This window comes from Paramisgurnus dabryanus, chromosome 3 (assembly GCF_030506205.2).
Source record: "Paramisgurnus dabryanus chromosome 3, PD_genome_1.1, whole genome shotgun sequence".
Lineage (NCBI taxonomy): Eukaryota > Metazoa > Chordata > Actinopteri > Cypriniformes > Cobitidae > Paramisgurnus > Paramisgurnus dabryanus.
Genome location: NC_133339.1, coordinates 51791896 through 51813134, shown reverse-complemented (window position 1 = coordinate 51813134; position 21239 = coordinate 51791896). Strand labels below are relative to the sequence as shown.

Here is a 21239-nt window from a genome sequence, read left to right as displayed (position 1 = left end):
GTGTGTAATGATGCCTGTGTCTGTGTACAGTAGTCAACAACCTAAAAATGATTTGACTAAAGCACTGTATATCTGTCAGGTATCATTGTCTCCCTGTACTTTCTGTATATGATGTTATAAACTTGTTCTGTCATTGTTGGTTCACCCAAATTGGGTTCATTTTAATCTTGTTACCACTGACTAGTTTGTTTATGTACTGTACACATTATAACATCATTGAGGTCTGATGCATACCGGTGTTTTATGTTCGACCCTGGCATGTTCATGTACATCAGATCTGTTGTATAAGACTTGATGTTGATATCACTTAATGCATACTTGAGGCACTGTTGTGAGACTGTGGGATAGTTAATTGAACCTCTGCCACACAACTTCACAGCCCTTACATCTCCTGAGGTTGCTCCTTTCTCTTAGCTCACTGCATAAACCCTTCACATGACCTAACCTCAATTTTGACTGCCTGCCGGTGGGCCTTTCCTCATACTCCCATCTCCCTGAGTAGCCTGGATGTTGAGGTGGCTACGAACCCTCCGCAAGCTACTTCCACTGGGCGTACCTTCACATTCCAGCCTTGTTGTTGAGCATGTTGTTGTACCTCAGCCTTTTCCGTTCATAGGCCTCCCCCACTGCACCCTCCCAGGGCATGGTGAGCTCAATGATGTAAACAAGCTTGAGCGAGGCTGACCACAGAACAAGGTCCGGTCGCTGCAATTTCAGCTGGGAAGCAGAATTCTTCAAGTTTGCCAACAGCTTCCGGTCCCATGCTCTGCCTAGTTGACCAGAGTCTGATCTTATGGTGGTGAGGTTGGCTTGACCCTTACTCTCCTGAACAAATGGTGTAGGCTGCCACTGGGATGATGGGGAGGAAGGGCATTCACACTTGTCCGTCGACTTTCCAACACTGCAGCAAGACACTTCAGCACCTGGATGTGCCGCCAGGTGTAACGGCCTTGGGTGAGGCTGATCTTGCATCCCACTAAGGGCGCACTCACATTATCCAAACCAAACCATGCCCCAGCGCGATTGTCCCCCCTCCCTACTCCCCCAGGTGCACGCACTCACACTGTACTTCTTATCGATCCGAGTCCGGGTGCGCTTTCGTCATTAAGATGCGATTGTTTTGAAAAAAGCAAGAAGTAAATCTCTCTCTTAACACTGGAACCCACTGTAATGATAAGTCTGTGTTTTTTATTCTGAGTCGTTTGGTGCGCAATTACAGACAGCCCTATCACATGTCTTCATATTGCTAAGTTGATCTGTCACAGTGTGCAGCTCGGACATTTACGTAACCCCGCTGTTCGCATCAAAAGGTTTTTATGGAGGCAGATGAATACATATTAGTTTACATATTAGTTTACTAATTCTACACTCTTATGTGCGAAACCTGCAACAAAATCTACGTATACAGTATGATATTTAATTACATTTATTTATATTTTTATGCATCGATGCAGAATATTTCATCATAAAAATTATTACACTACAAAGCTCTAATATAGGTAAGTCTAAAACATTATTATTTAAAATTTGTACTATAGTAAATATATATTTTCTTACATTAAATACAAATTTACTAACAGCAGGCACCAGCACAAACCATGATTTTGGCGTTAAATAAAGACATGATTTACTAAAGACGCGCAGTTGATAATTAGCGCTGAAAAGGTGTGGTCTAGTTATTTTTGCAACTAACCTTTTAACATATGTATTCTAGGAGTTTTCCTTTCAGAGGAAACGAGATTTATGGTAGGAGATTATTTAAATGTTCACGCAATGTTTGCACGTGATATCATGGTATTTGCGCCATTATTTAATGCCGAACAAAAGCTTAAAGGAATAGTCTATCCTTTTTCCATATTAAACTATGTTATTACCTTAACTAAGAAGACTTGATATCATCTTAGTGCATACACGTGAACGCTGTGGCACGCGGCGACACTTCGATAGCATTTAGCTTAGCCCCATTCATTCAATGGTACCAAACAGAGATAAAGTTAGAAGTGACCAAACACATCAACGTTTTTCCTATTTAAGACGAGTAGTTATACGAGCAAGTATGGTGGCACAAAATAAAACGTAGCGCTTTTCTAAGCGGATTTAAAAGAGGAACTATATTTTATGGCGGAATAGCACTTTTGAGAGTACTTCGACTCAAACACTCTCCCTCTCCCTCGGGGAGCGGATTTTTCAGGCGAGTTGAAGTACTTCTTGTAAACCTTAATTTTTTGTCTTCCCGTTCTTTTCAGTGTATGATGGCTTTGAGATGTGATGTCTGTGGTGCTGAACTTAAGCGCATCAGGTGTCAGTAGATCAGCCGCACCTCATCAGCTTATTTGCAACCCTGAACTAATTTGATTTTTGGAGCAAGATCAATTTCTCTTCAGTGATCTGGCTTCAAACTGCATTTTCCCAATATCCTTTTAGATTGCTTTTCAAGTTACTCCGTCTGAACTTGAAAGGTCAAAGTTCGTCTGCATGGCCAGGTTGACCATTAGCATTGCGCTAAAAAATAACCAAAGAGTAACAATATTTTTCCTATTTCCCAGGAGGCGCAATGATATTATGCAGTGCCTGAAAATAGTCCCCTGCTATTGAAAGTTACCAAGGGGATTATTTTCAGGCAGTGCGTAATATCATTATATCCTGAGCCGCCAAAGTCCTTGATTATTACGCCAGAATGAGAGTATAGTTCCTACCCATATCTGCCTAGAAAATCACAACTTTTAATTTTCAGTCTGTCTTAGTACATGATGTAACTACAGAAGAGTCAAGTTTGAAATAGAAAAAATATCGAAACTCTTTGGTTATTTTTTAGCGCAATGCTAATTGTCTAATCAGATTCAATGGATTATGCTAAACTATGCTAAAAGTGGAAGCGCCAGACCTGGAGATCAGCTGAATGGATTCCAAAATGATAAAAATCAAATGTTTAACTCTAGGGGAGTGTCCCTTTAATCAAACTCTAACTGAGGCCCAAAATTTACTCAGTATACTTTAATTATCTGACCATTTTTGTTAGCTAACATTCCTAGCCTAGAAATCTAGACGCACCCTAGCGGCCGCAAAATATATTTGCTGCCAGGGTTTAGTCTAGGCACTCACAATACACTTAACCGGTCCAAAAACCAAAATTTGGTCAGGCCAATCACATCGTGTGTAGCGTCTGTGGGGCGGGCTTAACATGATGACGACAGAGCTGCAACGGTTCCTACTTGAAAACAGAGAATGGCTGCTGCTGCTGGTGAACAGCTATCTTTTGAAGCGGCTTTGGCCGCGACTCTGGAGGACTTAGACTTATGTTTTTCTTTGAGAGAAGAGCAAATAAACCCTACTGAAGTCCTTTTTAAGCAAGAAAGATGTGTTTGGAGTTTTGCCGACTGGTTACGGTAACTACGTCACCTTCTTCGTTGCTCTGATCCGTCATAGCGCTATCCTATTGCGTGCAGAGGCATTTTGAGGGACAACCTTATATCCCGCCCCTTGCATTGAGCCGTTTGTGTGAAGAGTTGCCAGACCTTACATCTTGATGTAGGTCTGGCTAACCAGGCTATAACATTCCTATATAGTAATTTAATGGTGTAAATGTTTTTAATAATATGCATTTAAGATGACCATGTATTAACTTTCATTTGCATAGCTGATGATATAAACAGCTTATTTTTTCCATATAGCCTAATACAGTCCTGCATGAAGCCAAATACAGCAAATACTGTATATAGGCGACTGTATATGAGGTTCAAAGTAGCAACTGCTACTGGAGCATGATGGTAAGTGATTCTGATGACTATTTATGAATGAAAGTGTGAAAGGTTTGTCACAAAATGACCCTATTACGTGTCTTCACACTTTTTTAAGTGGGTATACTGAAATCCTTGACCTTTCCTAGTGGGTATACCATGGCGTATACCTGCACATCACATAGACTACACTGGAGGCCCATTATCTGTACAGAGCTGGGGAAAAGGTGTAGTTTTGTGCTCCAGTGATTAATGTGTTTTTCGCAGATCTATATAACTCCATCTAAAGGGCACTACACATGTGTCTGCAATTTAGTTGTCAAACTAATCAGATTAGTTAATTGCTATTCAAAATGCATGGATATACCAGAAAAAAAAAACATTCAGAATTCACAACACAAATAGATGTCTTAAATACTCCGCAGTTACATTAGACCAAGACATTTGACAGATACATGTGCAAATTTAGGAAGATATGTTAAACGTAGGTACATTCGAACAACATGTATGTGCACAACAGGCACATTTTATTCATATTTGTATCTTTTTTTAGTAAGTACATAATGGTTAAAGCAATCATGATTCAGTATGCAAATATTAAGGATTTTTTGGACAAATGATTAATCAAAATGTGATTAGAGTACTAAAGCACCGTGTGTCCATGTGTGATGACTCAGGACAGCTGGACACACCGGCCTGTGCGGAGGAGCAGTGTGGCATCACCAGTACACCGGACCCGGATGAGCCGTTACCCTGGCAACAGAGCGCTTCATTCATGTGACACGCTGTAGATGCTCTGGAAGAGGCCTGAGTCGCATTACACATAATTAGAGCTAACGGAGCGAGCCATTACTCTCACTGTAATTCATGTCGCTCACACTTTAATGATACGGATATATTGAGGGACGCGGCTTGAATAAGATAAGTCTTTTTAGATGAAGGATGCAAATGGAAAATAATGGGCCGCTCAGCCTGGTGGATTCCTGTATGACAGAAGATGATGATCTGAGACCTCTGATAATGTTTACTCAGAGGCAAAAAAACATGACAACTGTTTTCCTAGTTTTTGTCCTTACAATGCCAATCTATCATCAAAGTACTGAAGAACTCCCAAACATCTTTCTGAATTACTCACACCGAAAGTTTTTACAGTGTAAAATCGTCAACATTAACATGCTGTACACTTGTGGTATCCCAACAGTTTTAGGGCCCTATCATACACCCGGTGCAATGCAGTGCAAAAGACCGATTACGAGACGTTATAAGGCGTAAAGAGCTGCCTCACCTGTAGCCTGGTAAGTAATTGAATGTTTTGCTTTAAATAAATTTAAATATTTCATATATTTTGAATTTGTTTTAAATGCTAAAACCACGTGACATTTAATAAATGGTATTAATACATGATAGTATTGCTTAGTTTTTATATATGTGCTTTAGCGATTCATACTGTAAAATAATAATTAAAACGCTATAAGAAACATTACACTAAAGAGAAACAGACTTCAACAAAACACAACATCCATAAAAATCACAATTTAATGCTAAAACACTTCACACCGCTACTACAGAACTGCCACTTTCTGCCACCAGTTGGGCTCCGCCCACAAAAAAACGTAATCTCTGTTTGCAAACACGCAAATTGCATGTTGCAAAACGGGCGCTATGCAGAAATCTAGGCAGAGGTACATCATTTCAATGAGCCTATGTAAAAGTAGTAATCAGCATATTATATTGAAGATGTACAAAACAATGAACTGTTCCCTCCAGAAAAATCTTAATTCTGTAGCTTTGAACAAGAGTTTCTTGTGACCATCCAGCCCAAGCAGCCAGGAAGCTGAAGATTTACAATATGATCCATGTAGCATGTGCCATCTCAGCAGGACGAACACTATAATTAAAGGAACAAAGAAAACATCACTATTAGCCATAAGTAATAAGAGCATGAGATATCTCTCAGGCCCTTGTGTAATGGGTTTATTGTTTTGTGTATTCATCGCAGCTCGTGCCTGCCGCCCCCTCACTTTTGCTATCTGATTGGTTAATAAGGTGAAGTGCTTTCCTCCTACACAACAATTATACGCTCAAGACACCGTCTGCCAACACCACTTTGACCTATTTTAAGGAATAATTGACCCTTCGCAAAAGTTTGATTGACAGGCAACCTGATCAATCATAACACACTCTTAAGCCCTATTCGGACGGGATTAGTTTTACAGGGGTAGATGGCGTAATGTAATTTTACCACAGGACGTCTGTAATATTAATAAATCTCAGTAAAACATTTCGAAGTGGGAGGGGTAACTCGATTGCACTGCGCGTCACCTCTCGTCGTCACGTGAACATTACCTTGCTTCCTGATATCAGATGTGCAAACAACATGACACAGGCGATGAAAACGCGAAACACTGTGTTTAATTTCAGTTTGGGGAGAACGTCAGTTTCAGAAACAGCTCTGTGCCTCAGAGAAGTAAAATTTTTTATTGAGGAACTGACTTGCCACCGACTTGTTCCTCCTAGAACGCAAGTACTGTAAATGCTTCTTTAAGCGCTTTTATATTTGAAAAGAATCACGCAAATTAAAAGGAAATGACGCAATTTATGTGTATATTTACAGCTGGTCTATTCGCACTGGATTAGGACCTTTTTACAGAAGGTAAAAGTTGCCGTAATCTTTACTGACATAGAGCATTCAGACAGGACTAAAATCACTGAGAAGCTCTGATAAAAATTGCTTTACCCCACCTCCCTATGTAAAACTATTCCCGTCCGAATAATACTTTAGAAAGGATGTGTATAAAACAGACTCACACAAGATGACTCGTATGGAGTTAGTTTCACATCATAGCTGGACTGCAGGACTGCATCTCAAAACTTCTGACACTGACAGAATTTAATCAGAGGTAAAATCTTATCGTAATGGTCATGATCACAGTTTCACCCATTCACATAATTTTGACAGAAACCAATGGTACTAACCACACGTTATGTCCAGGGTTCAATTTGAGGGGGGATAGGGGTGGCATCCCCATGTTAAGTAAAATTACCAAAACCATCCCCTCTGTCAAACCCCTAATGTCACCCCAATCAGATTTGTGAATAATGGTAAATGTATCATATGCACATGACAATTTTTTAGGTATTATATTTAACAAACTATAAATAAACAGCGCTGTTTTCTGTATGAACGTGTTATCTTGTGCACAAAATATTGAGCAGTGTCAAAGAGTATAAAACCCAAGAGACTCTGATGCTTTCTAGGCAACAGCCGAGGGGAAACCTTCTGATCTCTCTGATGAAGCTATCGACTGGCCACTTGAGGCTGGCTCCAAAAGGGAGTCAATTCCTACAGATTAGGGGCTGTGACAGTTGTCATAACCACTGCGTGGTGATTTTTAGACCCCCTAACCCAAACCCCAACTTGAACCCCAACTCCAGGCAAGAATAGTTTTAAAAGCGGAAGAAAGAAATGTAGAAACCAATACATAAAAGTACATCCTAACCAAATCCAACCCTTATCCCAAGCGACAATTATTTGAAAATAGAAAAAACCAATGAGAAAACAATACATAAAATGGCACGAGAAATCTCTGGGAGTGACATGGAAAAGACATCTGTGGTCTTGTCACGGAAAACAGCTGAATTTCATGAAATGGTCACGGATAAAGTGATCAAATTTTCTGTGACTATAACATGGATTTCCATGAGATCATGTTGCGTAAGGCATCGTATCGTTAGACTCTGTAACAAGTCAGGACTTTCAGTTATGTCGACCGCACCCAAAGTTATAGGCATGTGAAACATTTGTCTGACCACTGCAAATTGGTGAATCGACACGAATTCCATTACTTTTTGCTGTAAGTGTCTCTAAACTCTAGAAAACTCTAGGAACTAGATTTTTCAAAAAATTCAAATATGGTGGAAAAACTTTGGAATGTTGGTGGCACTAGCGGTTTGAGACTTAAAATTTGCTGTGGTAACTTTTCGGACTGACCACTGTCCAAAACGTTCCTAAGTATGCATCTATGGACTGCCATAGACACATGGCGGATGAAGAAGAAAAGGAATAATAAGAATACTAACGTTCAATTTCGGAGCGTGAGCCCTAATAATTGTATTAATAAGAGAAGTAATCATTTAAATAATTAAATTGACCAATACCATATAACAACATGCTAGACACAGTTTTAAGGTTCTTGCAGATTGTGCAGGAGTTGTTACATGAAATGAAAAACATAAGGTTAAGAGTCACTAAGCAATAGAAATAAAAGAGCTGAAGTGAGTCACTCAAATGTATGTGCTGTAAATAAGTGGAAAACTGTTTGGTGTGTCTGACATTTGGCACACAAGCTCTTATCTATGGTTTAATATTTACAGCAAAGGACAACAAAAACACAGCTGGTGATATGAATCTTCCAGACCCTTTGAAACAGCAACTGTGGCCCTGTTGGCAGATACTGCCGACCTCTGCTACTGCTCACTTTAGGACAAAACATTCACTTCTCTTTCCATTGACCGTCTCCTGGCTGTCAAAGTGTTTATGCTACCCCTGCCATCGGCTCACTAAATTTACACCCTTCCTCAAGCTCATCCTTCAGTCACAGCCACACACGAACATAAACCGGCACCAAATGTTAAAGGCCTGGGCCGAGCATCTGTATTATTCAGCTGATGAAAGCTTTGACAGTGGTAGGATGGTATGCTACAGAAAACAGTAGAGCACAGAGCTCATGTTAACTCCAGACCATCTCACATAAACACAAAGCCAATCTGGGCAGAGGACATGGGTGTCTGCTGCTAACCAGACTCATTCTGACAAAGACCGATGCCCTTTAAAGACAACACCAACTGGAACTTGTAACTTACTTTACTTACATAATCTGATGTATTTTATAGAGCATATGTAGGATGGGCATTGAGTTTATGTAAGTTAAAGATGGTCAAACGGTGTGCATGGGGTACATAGAACTCCGACACAAGGTATCCCGAGAGGCTGGGCGACGTTGTGTATTTTTTACCCTTTTCCAAGCCACATCTCAACCAAGATAAGTGTCTGCTCTGGATTAAGTTATGCGGTAGACCACAACACCAACTAAACGTGGAAAAATTAAACAAGGATGTCTACATCTGTTCTAAGTTAAGTCAACAACGTATTTGAACGTTATCTTTAACATCTCTAACGTAACATTAGCCTAACATTAGAAAACGTTAACGTTAGCTTCTAGCTGCGTTGTACATCATGTCATTTAGCTTCATTAACGTATCTGTAAATAACCGAGATAACAAATGTTATTTGTAATAGCAGTGTTGTGCGGTATGATACATGTAAATACTGTAACACCAAACTAACGGAGAGGTACTCTTGGTAAAGATGGGAAAAAGGCTTTTCTTGTATGCAACTAAGCCCTGTACATATTTCATTTGAACATGATGGCAACGAGATGCGGTTTATAGCGTTTACACTGTTACCTATAAATTTCTGTTTCCAGAAATCATCAATTGCCTCCTGTGAAATGTCTTCTACTGTGACAGCTGCCATAGCGCCCATCACCGAATGTTGATTGTTTGTCCGAGTGAGTGGAGGGGGCGTGGCTTAACCATAGGTCAATATGATTGGAAATGAGAAAGTACTATTTCATTGAAAGAGTAATTATTCTTGTTAAGCAAATCAAAAGCTGAAAGTAACCCGGTGATATATTGATTCACTAAATAAGAGGGTTTCTTAAGCATCCACAACAAATGCACAAACATAAAGAACAATATCAGCACCACAGCATCGCTCATTATTATATCACACACAAACAAGAAACATCATCAAAACCCCAGCAGCAGCTCCATCAGGCTCAGGAAATATCTTCACTTTAGGTTTATCTCTATTCAACATAAAGGACTGCCTGATGGACCGGGGTCAGCATGAGAGACATTCGGGCCAGTAAACAGTATTCGGACCGTGATTCACCCGTGACTAAAATATATTTTCTGCCTGTGGTCGTTTGTCTGTATGTATTCTTATGCAATATTACCATCGAGACACAATTTAAGCATCACAAACGTTAACTTCTCAGCATTGTCATGAGGTTTCTCCTACCTTATTGGTGGTTGTAGACACGTTTGCATGTGTTGTGTGTTACATCAGCTGGTAGAGCAAAAAGACGTTAAGATGGCGGCAGCGCCCTCTAATTATGAGGCCAAACGAAAATTATTTAACATCTTGGAAGCAGACATTTATTTGAGTAAAACACAACCAAAAAAAAAAATGCTTCCTATCAGTTTCCAGGTAAGGCAGACAAGTCGGGAGCCTTTTTCGTTGGAACAAGCAACTACCGTAAAACAACTTTGAAGCTCATGAGAAAAGCTGACAGCACATAGCGTGCATGGTGTCTAAAAGGGTTGCCGATAACCCATCATCTGGTCCACTGAACTTAATGGCGAGATGTATGAATGAAAAGAATTTTATGCGCATCGAGAGACATATATCAACACAGCATATTAATAAAACTGTTTTATTAATATTGGTTCCTTATCTTTCTGACAACAAGATTCCTTCGATATGAGTTCACCATTTCTGTGCTCCATTTCCTGATATACCTGAAACTATTGACCCTGATGAGAGGATTGTGAAATTTCAGACTTAGAGCTTATATAAAAAAAATATGAATAAAATGTATATATAAGCCTTTTAAATTATTCTTTTAAATATGTGACAATGAAATCTTTTTTTTGTGAGACCAGTGAAAATTTTGGCCGGGCAAGTGAAAATCTTAAGCACAGTATAAGAAATTGTTTACGCTGATTTGGAATCAGAGTTTTAACGTAACTAAAGCCAGTGTATAAGTTAAGAGACTTGAAAAAGAACCTAACAAAAACATGACAGCTCTGGCAAGGCCAATGTTTGCATTTAATAACACAAAGATACAATGTCTTGCTGTACTGAACATCCTCATCTACAGTAAAACGCAGTCAAAACTTAGTACATAAACACATTCAATCAAAGCACAGTATCAGCGACACTAACACACACACAAACACGCACGCACGCACACAAACACAGTACCTTGGCACTGGAAGCCTTGTTTTCCAAATCCCCTGTAGACAGAGAAAGACAGGAAAAGAGTACATTAGTGAAAAAGACAAAGCGCAAAACATCATCTGATTACTTTTAATCCTTTAAAACAACATAATCTAATTTTTGTTAATGCTTCAGGTCTTAAAGGGAAAATAAATATTAAAATGCCAAACGACTGTTCAGCAAAATGCAATTGTCCTCTAAATGTTCATTTGTGGATCTGAATGATTATTATCAGTATACAGATACACACAGGTGTTTACAGTCTAAATTAAACACTTGACACAAGGCAATAAAACATAATATGTAATAACGTTAGCTACTGTGTAATAAACATCTACTTGAGTTTTTCCTGTAAATGGCTAACTTTCTGTCAGATCTCTGCTGCTGTTTGTAATATGCAATATATTACTGTTATGAACCAGGTTGCCCTTACTAAAATTAACAAAGGTTTTATTACAGTTAAAAAACGTGGTTAGTATAGTTAAACTATGGTTCCTGTTGCAAAACCATGATTTGAACAGTGGCAATTAATCGATATACCCCAAAGCCATGTTTTTCTTAAGGTTTGATCACTTCTAAGAAAGAACAGAAAAGTTTTGAAGCATTATTCATATCAAGAAACTACTGTGAACGAGACCCGACAAGTTAGTCAGGTGAATAATGTATCTCACCAGATGAAGTCCGTGCAGTGGCTGCAGAATGTGGGCTGCTTAAAGAAGCGCGCGATAAATTTGTGGTTTTTCACCTCGTGCACGTTCTTCTGTCGCAGAGCTCCCTTCCGCGCGAATCGATTGACTCCGGCAGAAGCGTCATCGATCTGTATCAGATGATCAGCCATCTCACCGCTATTCCTCAGGTGTGTGCTCGTTCCGCCGCGCGACATGCGTCTAGTGGACGCGCTCTGAGGCGTCTCTCTGTTTACAGCGAACCTCTCTCACTCACTCTTACGTCAACGCGCTTTATTATTCACTAAACACCAGGTGTACAGCTCCATCGTGTGGTTTAACAAAATAACTCTTAATACCAGTGTTGTGTCGAAGTCTGTTCCCCCTATGTTCCCCCTATTTTTCCCTTCAGTGTAGAGTTTTTATAGCGTTTTTATCACGTTATAGGTTTTATTATTTATATATTTACAGTTTTAATGGCTACTGAGATGTATATGTGTGCATTTCTGTAAATGTATCTGTATTGTTCTTAATGGTAAGTCAATTATTTTTACAGTATGAATCATATTATATGTATAATATATATTTATTATGTATGCAAACATTACATTTTTAAAACAACCAGTAAAGAAAAAAAAGAAAAAGACAGGCTATATTTTAAAAGAAATACCCTAATAGAAAACTGTCAAATGTATGAAATATTTAATAAATTGGTTTATAGAATACATGATATTATTGCCTTTTAGTATAACCAATTCAAATCTTTAATCTTTCTAAATGTAACGTGATGAAAACGCTATATAAACACTACACTAAAGGGAAACATAGGGGGAACTGAGTTCGACACAACACCGGAAAGGAATAGTTGACCTAAAATAAAAAATAAACTAATAATTTTACATTTACACGTTTTTTAGTAAAAATATGTTACCCTTAAAGGTATCTATAAACGAGTGTTCTCCAAAACATTGCCAAAAATGTCAATTTAAAATAATCCCAGTCAGCAAATTTCCTTTGGGAAAGACCTGGCCCAAATAAACAGCTGGCCTGTGGCCCACTTAAGAAAGTGTTCCCCGGCCCATATCTGGCCCACTTCTTTTTATTCACATCAGAACCAAATCTCAATCATACTTTTACCAGCAGTGAGCCATATAATAAACAATTATGTGGCCAACATGTGGTCCTTGCATGTAATTATTGTATGGCTGACTTTAGTAAAAAACTGACGGTCTTTATGTGGCCCAAATGTGGCTGACAGACCAAAAGACAGAATTCTGCCAGAATTTAACCCTATTTATACCACACCTAATTTATTTCAAATATACTTTGTAGAACAAATCAAATGGTATTACACACAAAATAAATATCATTATTATAATATTATTCTAATGTAAAAGCCATCTGTTTCCCCAATAAACCAAATAACTACAAATATGTAACAAATATTTCTTTATTATTATCATACAATGAACTTGTATATCATGTTAGCTGTAATTTATATTACAGAAAAAAAATTTGTTTTGTTTTTATTGGAACCGGACAATTAGCACAATAAACATGCTTATGAACGACGCTTATTCTTGTAATTGTACTTGAGTGGCCAAGGGGCGTTTCATTCGCTCCCTCCTCCCACCATCACGGTCTCCAGCCAGATGCAGCCATTTTATAATGGTTAGTTCGATCTCCTTTTGGGTAGACGCCCGTGTTTGTGGATTCTGCCTGACTGCACCTGCAGTGAAGAGGAATTTAGACAATGTTACCTGCAATATAACCTGGAAACTAAAGCTGCATAACTATGACAGAATCAAACTTGACCTATGGCTAAACCACGCCCCCAAACGCGATGAGCCAATCACAGTGCGCTAGCTAACCCAATACACTCAGACTTTCTCTGTTTTCACGTCCATTGAAATGCATTGCAGTTGGTCAGTTTTCATTCATTTTTAAATGTTTTTCTGTGGGGCGACGTTGTGTATTTTTTACCCGTATTATTGACCCTTTCCCAAGCCACATCTCAACCAAAATAAGTGTTTGCTCAGGATTAAATTATGCAGTAAACCACAACATCAACTAAACGTGGATAAATTAAACCAGGATGTTACAAGCCAAGTCAACAATGTATTTGAACGTTATCTTTAACCCTTGTGCCTTGTTCCAATTCACTACCCTTTCGTGTTGTTAGCGGCCAAAAATGGCCACTAATTTAAACGTCTGTCAAAATTAAATTTGTTGCATAAATCTGTTAACCTCAGTACTGATCAAAAAATGTATTATTTTAACCCTTTAATTGGCAATCTCATAAGTGATGCCACTGATTTGAGAATAAAAAAAAAACACAAAATCACTGATTTTCAATATAAAAAGTGATTGTGAACTGATAAGTGATTGTGGATTTTTTTTTCACCTTTTTCACATTATTGGGCATGCCAAAGATTAGTAAAAACATTGATGCTGCACAAAAACTAAAAATGCATCAAAGCCAGATTTTAGTTTTTTCTCCCGCATTTATGGTTTTTGCCCCATTGACTTCCATTCCAATGTTTTTTGATTGCAGAGTCATGACACCTTATTATCATGCATTCTTTGTGGCCTTTCCTCTTCTGTTGAACACCATGTGGCACCATTAAACTTGTACATTGTACAAGCCAGAATTTAAGCACAGTTTTTTTGCACAGGCCTACTAAAGGGTTTATGGTGCCACATGGTGATCAACAGTACAAATGACAAATGTTACCTCCAAAAGGTAAAACCACAAAGAATCAAAAATGCATGGTAATAAGGTGTCATGGCTCTGCAATCAAAAAATGTTGTTATAATGGAAGTCAATGAAAAAAATGGCCACAAACAATAAATGAGGGAGAAAAAATCTGATGCTGCACAAAAACTAAAAATGCATCAAAGCCAATGTTTTTACCAATCTTTGACATGTTCAAGACTGTGAAAAAGGTAAACGAAAATCCAGTCCACAATTACTTTTTATATTGAAAATCGGTCATGTTGTGTGTGTTTTTCACCCCAAATCAGCGACACCACTTATAAACTTGGCAATGAAAGAGTTACCGTATTTTCCGGATTATAAGTCGCACTTTTTTCATAGTTTGGTTGGTCCTGCGACTTACTGTTAGGTGCGATTTATATGTCAAAATTAATTCATACTGACTAACATGAACCAAAGGAAAACATACTGTCTACAGCTACGAGAGGGCACTATATGTTGGTCCTGTAGCCTACCCCCCAAAAAAACCTAACTGAAACAATAACTTAAAGACAATGGATAAAGACTTAAACAAAATGTCCCCCAAAAGAATAATAATTTTCAAAAAAAAATGTGACTTATAGTCCAGTTCGACTTGTGTTTTTTCCTCTTCATGGTGCATTTTTTGACTGATACGACTTATACTCCGGAGCGACTTATAGTCCGGAAAATATGGTAAAATCATGGAATTTTTGTAAACATTTGGTAGCTTTGATTTTTTGACAAAAAATGTGAAAAAAAAAATAATCGGATACATTTTTACAGCAGTTTAATTTAGTGGCCATTTTTGGCCTTTAACAACACGTAAGAGTAGTAAATTTGCCCACGGTATATTTTTGTGTTTGTGAAAAATTTCAAAAATTTTCTTAAAATATGTGTAAATATAAGACAAAGTTGTGGCCAAATTACGACAAAAAAAAGGCAAAAAATGGCCCCAACAACACATAAGGGTTAACATCTCTAACGTTGCGTTACGTTAGAAAATGTTAACGTTAGCTTCTAGCTGCGTTGTACATAGGGCTGTAGCGATACACAAATCTCACGATACGATCCGGTACGCGATATTCAACTGCCGATATGCCAAATGCTGGACAAAATGAATCAAAGATACCATGAAAAAATTTGTTCCATTTATTGAAAGTGCAAACTGTAGCATTTGAACAGTAAATAAAGTGCAGTATTTCAATTAACAATGTAGAGTTAAAAAGTGCAGCAAGTGGCCTGTTCTGAACAGTTTCTTTGACAGCTTTTTAGCTTGACACTGAACATATGAGGTAGCCAGTCTAGCCACCACCATGTAAGTAAACATAGTGTGCCTTTGTCTGAGCGTACAGCCTGGGAATGCAAACCTTGGTGAGGTGTTTGCGGGTTGGAATAGGATAGCGAGGCTCCATCGCGTTCACCATGCGCCTAAAGCCGGTGTTTTCCACCACCGAATATGGTCTTAAATCCTGACAAATAAAGTAGGCAATGGACTCTGTAATTTTCTGTGACCTTGGTGAAGCAGATGGAAACTTGTGTGAACAACCGCCATCGATGTTCAGTATGGTTTGTTTTGGGTCACGCGACCGCAGCTTCTTGGGGTCCTCTGATAGCATTACTTTGTCCGGGTGGTGACGTTTTAGGTGGACTCGTAGGTTGGTGGTATTTCCAGAGTATTTCACGTTTGTGTGACACAGCTTGCAAACCGCAAGGCTTTTGTCCAAGTTGTCGCTTTACTTCTTTCTTTTAAATCTAAAGTGATCCCACACATCTGCTTTTAAAGGACAAGTTCGGTATTTTAGACTTAAAGCCCTGTTTTCAGATTGTTTATGGTGAAATAGAATGGTTTTGACTGAAATTTCGACATTTTCGGCTGCCCTGAGAATTTTCGCGTGTTTGTGTTTCAGCTCAGACCTCTACAATGGGTTTAATGGTGCACTGGAACAATCCTTCCTTAAATGCATTAAACTTTCGTTTACAAAGACGTTAAACTCACCGAGTGGTCAGGGGTGTTAACTGGAATGCTCACACAAAAATCGCTCCAAAAGACGCATTCCAACAGGTTATATCATAGTTTTTACCACATGTATTAGATGTGCTGTGAGGTACGGTATTACTCCGCGCCGGGAACTTTGTTTCTATTCTTGCAATTGGCAAAGGCGGATTAGCGCCACCACCTGGGCTGGAGTGTTTATTATTCAAGCTCTAAGCGGAAGAATGTACGGGTGTGAGGCGTTTGGGAAAATAGGTCCACAAGTTAACAACGAATGCTAAAACAGCTGTTGGAAAGCATCTTTTGCAGCGATTTTTGTGTGAGCATATCAGTGAACACCCCTGACCACTCCGTGAGTTTCACATCTTTGTAAACGAAAGTTTCAATTCATGCCACGTGCCACAGTGGTTGAGAAAGTGGCTTTTACAGACCTGCCAACCTTGGAAATTTTTTTGAGTACAGTAGCATTGGCCGAAAGGACAGAACACGGGTTTTTAACATATAATTTAACACATGCACGCACACACACCTCTTGGTAACTTTCAAGGTAACATGCTGCACATTGCACTCACTTTTTCCCCATCCTGCCATAATCTGCTTTAAAAATAATTATAAATTTGAATAATGTGTTTAACTCAATTTGCCATACATGGTGATTAATAACATTATTAAATGTTAAATACTGTATTCTCCAAAGTTTAGCATGTCTGCACAAACACTGTTAAAAGTGATATTACTGTTAAATAGTGGGAGATGGTTAACCCACAAATGACATTCTGTTATCATTTATTCATATTGTTCCAAACCGTCATGATTTCTTTCTTGAGCGAAACACACACAAAAAAAATTGAGAAAAAAAATTATTGTTTTTCCCTGACTAGCAAAAAATATAATGGAGTGGGGACCAGATACTGTGGTTATCAACACTTTAATAACCAAGAGTATCACACAATAAAGAAACTCATAAATGTTTGGATGGTCTGTTCTGTTATGTAAACTATGACTGAATTACATGTTTTAAGTTAACTATCCCTTTAAGACAGTATTTTAGAGTTAACACTGCTTTAAATTCAACCATAACTGTGACAGTAGTGCTGTTAACTGTAAGTCTGTCTGTAATTTATTGTAGCTTTGTTTACAGTGCAGTACAGTACGGCATAGGCACCTATCACGTGGGCGCTCGAGACACGAGATTTTCTCCATTTATAAAACTTTATTTGATGTGGTTTGTGTTAAGTTAACTAGACACATGTGTCACATATCAAAACAACAACTTTACTTCCTGTTCGTTCATCATGCACAAGTGTCCGGGTAACACCCAGACCGTAAACATGTATTCCTTTTACGGAACATCTCCCCTCTTAAATAAAGAAGCCCCTTTTTTTTCCAACTCTATGCTAAAGCAATAAGTAATAACTCAACAAATTATATACTTCTTATTTCAGAACTTTTCCTTTAACTGTTTCAACTTCTTAATCATTATTATCTTTCTTTATTTTCTACAAGTCCATCCTCTTAGGTGGCTGTGACACTCTTCCTGAGCGGGTCACATAAGAATGTCTTTCAGTTTGTTCTGCAACGGATATAGAACTCCTGTTACACTCAGACTCCGTTTCCAATACTGGCACTTGTTCTGACTGAGGAATCGGGCGTAGATGAGCCCTGTTTCTGCGAATCACACCATCTTCTGTGCCAATCAGATAAGATCTTGGGGCTGATGACTGAGACACCACAGATCTCTGCCTTTTCTCCAAAGGCAACCACACATTCTGTCCTGGCTGCAAAACCGGTAAGGGCCGGGCTCTGTGACGACTGTTGTAGTACTTTTGTTGTTTTCTCCTTTCTTTTGTTTCATAGCACTTGAACTCTCTTATTCCTGGCCAGCCTGGAGACAACTTTTTCGGGAGCTGAGGTAAACTGGTGCGAATTTGCCTTCCCATAAGCAATTGTGCAGGTGAATATCCGTTCCCCAAAGGCGTGGAACGATACGTCAGGAGTGCTCTTTCCTTATCTCCCCCTCCTTTCCACAGACTTTTAACAGTACCCACTGCACGCTCCGCTTCTCCATTTGCTTGTGGAAACAATGGGCTACTTGTCACATGATGAAATCCATAGTCATAGCAAAATCCCGAAAGAGAACTGAACTGTACTGGGGTCCATTGTCCGACACTACAATCTCAAGAATGCCATGTCGACAAAACACCTCCTTCAGAGCGGATATGACTGTGCTTGATGTAGATACTTTAAGTCTTGCGACCTCAATGTACCGAGAAAAATAGTCAACGACAAGCAGATAGTTCTCTTTCTCCCAGAAGAAAAGATCAGTACCAATACGTTGCCAAGGTCGTTCTGGAATGGGCGTTGGCAGCAATGGCTCTTTCGACGCGTTCCTGTGTTGAGCACAGACACTACACCGTTCCACCAGCTGGCTAATATGTACTGAAATACCTGGCCACCACACCGATTGACATGCTCTGGCCCTGCACTTAACAATCCCTTGGTGACCCTCATGAAGAATTTTCAGCATCTCTTGCCACATGGATCTGGGTATGACAATCCTTTGTCCTTTCAAAAGGAGGTCTCCAGTTATGGAAAAATGCCCTCGTTCTTGCCAATATGACCAGAGCTCTTTCTGCAAATTACTTTTTTCTGGCCACCCAGACTGACAGTATTGGCGGATTTTTCCACAGACTGAGTCTGCTTTTTGTTCTTCAACTATTTGTTTCAGCCTTATTTCTGTGGCCGGCAAGCCTTGTACAACTGAATCAACGAACACTTCAGATATGCCTCTTTCTACATCTCCTCTCCTGAGAGTGTGCGCGTAACAGGTGCTCTTGACAGTACGTCAGCTGTGATCAGCTGTTTTCCAGGTACATGAATTATGTCATAATCATAGCGCATCAGTCTAAGACGAAATCTTAAGACACGTGGAGGGAGTTGGTCCAATGCTTTGGTGCTCAGCAAAGAAACTAGAGGCTTGTGATCCGTTTCAAGAGTGAACTTTAACCCTAACAGATAGGGAGAAAGGCGTTCGCAAGCCCAGGTCGCTGCTAATGCTTCCTTCTCGATCTGTGCGTAGTGTTTTTCTGCTTCTGACAACCCTCGAGAAATGTAGACCACCGGCTTCCATAATCCATTCTCAGGTTGTTTCTGGGTCAGCACTCCTCCTAAACCAAATGACGAAGCATCTGCTGACAGTCTTGTCTCATATTTTGGAGAATACTGGGCTAACACTGGTGTTGAGCTGAGCTCTTTCTTTAGTTTCTGAAAGGCCTCACACTGAGGTGTGTCCCAACACCATTCATTCTTTTCTGACAACAGATCTTTTAATGGACATGTGAATGAAGCCAGATGGGGCACAAATTTTCCCAGATAATTTGCCATGCCCATGACCCTCCTAACATCAGCTACACAGCTGGGCTTAGGCATATCCATTATTGCTCTCACCTTGCTCGGATCAGGTGCGATGCCATCTGAAGTAACGCTGTGTCCAACAAACATTATCTTGTCCTTTGCAAAAACACATTTCTCATTCAGTGTTAGGCCTTTTTCTTCAAGTCTGCTCAGAACCTGATGCAACCTTTCGTTATGTTGCTGTACGTTTTCCCCATACACCACAATATCATCTGTGTGACAGACAACTCCTGCACACCCCTCCAACATCTGCGTCATCCGGCGCTGGAAATGTTCCGGGGCCGAGGAAATTCCAAATGGTAAGCGGTTGAACGCGTACCGACCAAATGGCGTGATGAATGTGGTCAGGAGTGAACTTTCCTTTGTCAGGGGAATTTGCCAAAATCCTGACGTGGCATCAAGCTTCGTAAACACTTTAGCCCCTGCTAACATGCCAAGTGTATGATCGACTGCTGGTAAGATATGCCTCTCACGACGCACCCACTTGTTCAGGTGAGTTAAATCCACGCACAGTCTTATTTTTCCCTGAGCTTTGGGCACAACTACCAACCCCGCACACCATGGAGTCGGCTCTGTGACCTTGGATATCACTCCTATGGATTCCATACGTTGCAGTTCAATTTTTACTTTGTCACGCAGAGGGAGAGGAACACTACGTGGAGAAGACAGTGCATAAGGTATCGCACCCTGCTCTAATTCAATCTTGTATGGCTTTTTCAGTTTCCCCAGGCCTTTAAACACAGCTGGATAGTTAGCGACAAAATCTTCTGTCTTAGTCTGCACTGTGTGTAAGCGTGTAATCAAATGCAAAGCTTCTATTGCTGGAAGTCCCAAGAGTGCTTTGGACAGTCCTTTCACAACATAAATGTCTTGTTTAGTTTGTTTATTTTTGATGTCCAGCACTCCCTGGAATAGACCCTGTACATCGAGGGCCTGGTTCCCAGGCCCATACAAGACTTTACTGGATGGAAAGAGTTTGCCATGAATATTCATTGAAAAGCTGCTTTCTGGGATTGCAGTAACCGCTGCTCCTGTGTCCAGCTTAAACTCAGTGTTTTGACCATTTAATCTGACTAGTTCAACTTCAATCCACTCACTTGTCTCGATTGAACTCACCTCTCCCAAGAAAGCAAAGTCTCTCATATCCTGCTCTTCTCGCTCCTGTGTGATATCATTAACCGTTCCAGCTGACAAACACTGCTTTGCAAAATGTCCCTTTTTGTGACATTTACGGCATTCCGCTTCACGTGCAGGGCATTCTCTCCAATTGTGTCTCTTTCTATTTCCACATTTTCCACATCCAGTTGATTTTTTTTCCATTTTACTGGGTCCACTTTGTTTTTGCCATCTTACATTCTTTTGTGACTGTTTTGGTTTTGAACTTAAAGCATGAACATCCCCTGCTACTTGTATTTCACGTGAACTTCCCAGCAGGATGGGCTGCTGTCTCTTCACAGCTTCACTTTGCCTCACTTTAGTCATAGCTTTTTCCAGGGTGAGCTCAGGATCAAGTTGCAAACTTTCAGACAATCTGGCATCCTGTATTCCAACAACAATTCTGTCTCTTATCAATTCGTCTCTTAATGCTCCAAATTCACAATGTTCAGCCAGTGCATGTACAGCAGTG

General features: G+C 39.6%; 1 protein-coding gene and 1 long non-coding RNA gene across 4 annotated transcripts in view; both read right to left on the bottom strand.

Annotated features, from left to right (window-relative positions):
- The window catches only part of prkcab (protein kinase C, alpha, b), a 157035-nt gene extending 145301 nt beyond the window's left edge, over nt 1-11734 (bottom strand). For 2 of the 3 annotated variants that reach the window (XM_065249958.2, XM_065249959.2), the window contains exons 1-2: nt 11475-11734; nt 10789-10820 (exon numbers count right to left, since the gene is read on the bottom strand). In XM_065249958.2, coding sequence (XP_065106030.2) covers nt 10789-10820; nt 11475-11686 — 244 coding nt within the window. In that variant the 5' untranslated portion in view covers nt 11687-11734. The remainder of the gene's footprint in view (nt 1-10788; nt 10821-11474) is intronic. The other variant, XM_065249960.2, reaches the window with a different exon arrangement.
- Nucleotides 11735-12991: 1257 nt separating this feature from the next.
- The window catches only part of LOC135745378 (uncharacterized), a 78226-nt gene continuing 69978 nt past the window's right edge, over nt 12992-21239 (bottom strand). The window contains exon 8 of the long non-coding RNA XR_012336414.1: nt 12992-13197. This is a non-coding gene — a long non-coding RNA (uncharacterized lncRNA). The remainder of the gene's footprint in view (nt 13198-21239) is intronic.